The sequence below is a fragment of the Olea europaea genome, unplaced genomic scaffold, assembly GCF_002742605.1.
Source record: "Olea europaea var. sylvestris unplaced genomic scaffold, O_europaea_v1 scaffold37180, whole genome shotgun sequence".
Lineage (NCBI taxonomy): Eukaryota > Viridiplantae > Streptophyta > Magnoliopsida > Lamiales > Oleaceae > Olea > Olea europaea.
In genome coordinates, this window is record NW_019256504.1 from 1 (window position 1) to 1,131 (window position 1,131).

General features: G+C 37.2%; 1 protein-coding gene across 1 annotated transcript; it reads right to left on the reverse strand.

The window, feature by feature from the left end:
- Window positions 1-6: 6 nt before the first annotated feature.
- Window positions 7-509, reverse strand: LOC111386746 (serine/threonine-protein kinase TOR-like; the record flags this gene model as incomplete). The annotated part of the gene is made up of 3 exons (XM_023011208.1): window positions 403-509; window positions 255-327; window positions 7-141 (listed from the first exon to the last, which is right to left on the reverse strand). Coding segments are annotated over exons 1-3 (225 nt in total), but the record flags the coding sequence as incomplete, so codon positions are not given.
- Window positions 510-1,131: the final 622 nt, after the last annotated feature.

The following is a 1,131-nucleotide window of genomic DNA, read 5'->3' on the forward strand; positions in this document are numbered from 1 at the left end:
CAGTACCTCCATCATGGCCATAACACACTCTTTATTTGTACGCAGAACCTGCATGACATTTTCACAAGTCGAGCGAAAATTTCCTTCAATACCACTGACCTCCATAGCTTTAACAAGCATTCTAGTAAGTCGAAAGGGGACCTGTATCAAACAATTTTGAATTTGTCAAAAAAGGAATACGAATTAATTTGTCTAAAACACCCTGAAATGTGGAAGGTCATTTCAAAAAAATTACTTTTGGAAGGATTAAATACCTTTTCAGGAAATTTCTCCCGGTTCATTGCTGCTTCAAAGCAATCTCCAAAGTCAATATGCAATATCTTCCCACTGATAAACATCATCTTGTAAGAATAAATTTAAAACATTGACAATTACCAATTGTAAATTTGGTCACCAAAGTACCTGGAACGATGCAGCATAAGGTTACTTGGATGTCGATCACCCAATCCAAGCAAGTAACCAACCTGAAACAAGAGAAGCTAATATTTCAGAAAATTTTCCCAATAAGAAGTCAGAAAAGGTGTGAATGTGTGCTGTATTGCATGCAGCCGTGCACCCAGGTTCATTTGTGCATATTTTGAGCACAATGATAATCATAGAGATACGTGACTAGAACAGATTAGGAGATGGATAGACCACCCATCAGATTTAAGAATGCAAGGTGCAGAAAGAAGGGTACAGCCAGCAGCATGAAATGCAGGGTCGTACCCATTTGTTAGAGTTTGCTAGGGAGAGGGGTGTATTGGGATTCTTCTAGGATAATTGTGAGCACCAAAATATAACAGGGGAAGGAGGTGTAGTCTGTTAAATATTTCATCTGCGAAGTACAAGGTGTAAGTGAATTCTGTGAAGAGAAACAGGCCTCTCAAATGCCTATTTAATATTGTAAATTTTACTTTAAATACAAACACCATTTCTGTATTCCTACAGTTGACTCAATACAGAGTAATTGTGGTATGATACAAACAGTGATTCTTGCTCCTCGGCTTAATTGGCTGAGGTTCATATCAATTTTTGGTTTCTACTATCCAATGCAGCTAAGATAAACTCTTTTCAACAAACAATACCCTAGTTCTGGAAATTTGCAGTCAAAATATAGCCTTCACCATCAGAACAACAGGAAAAAAAAAA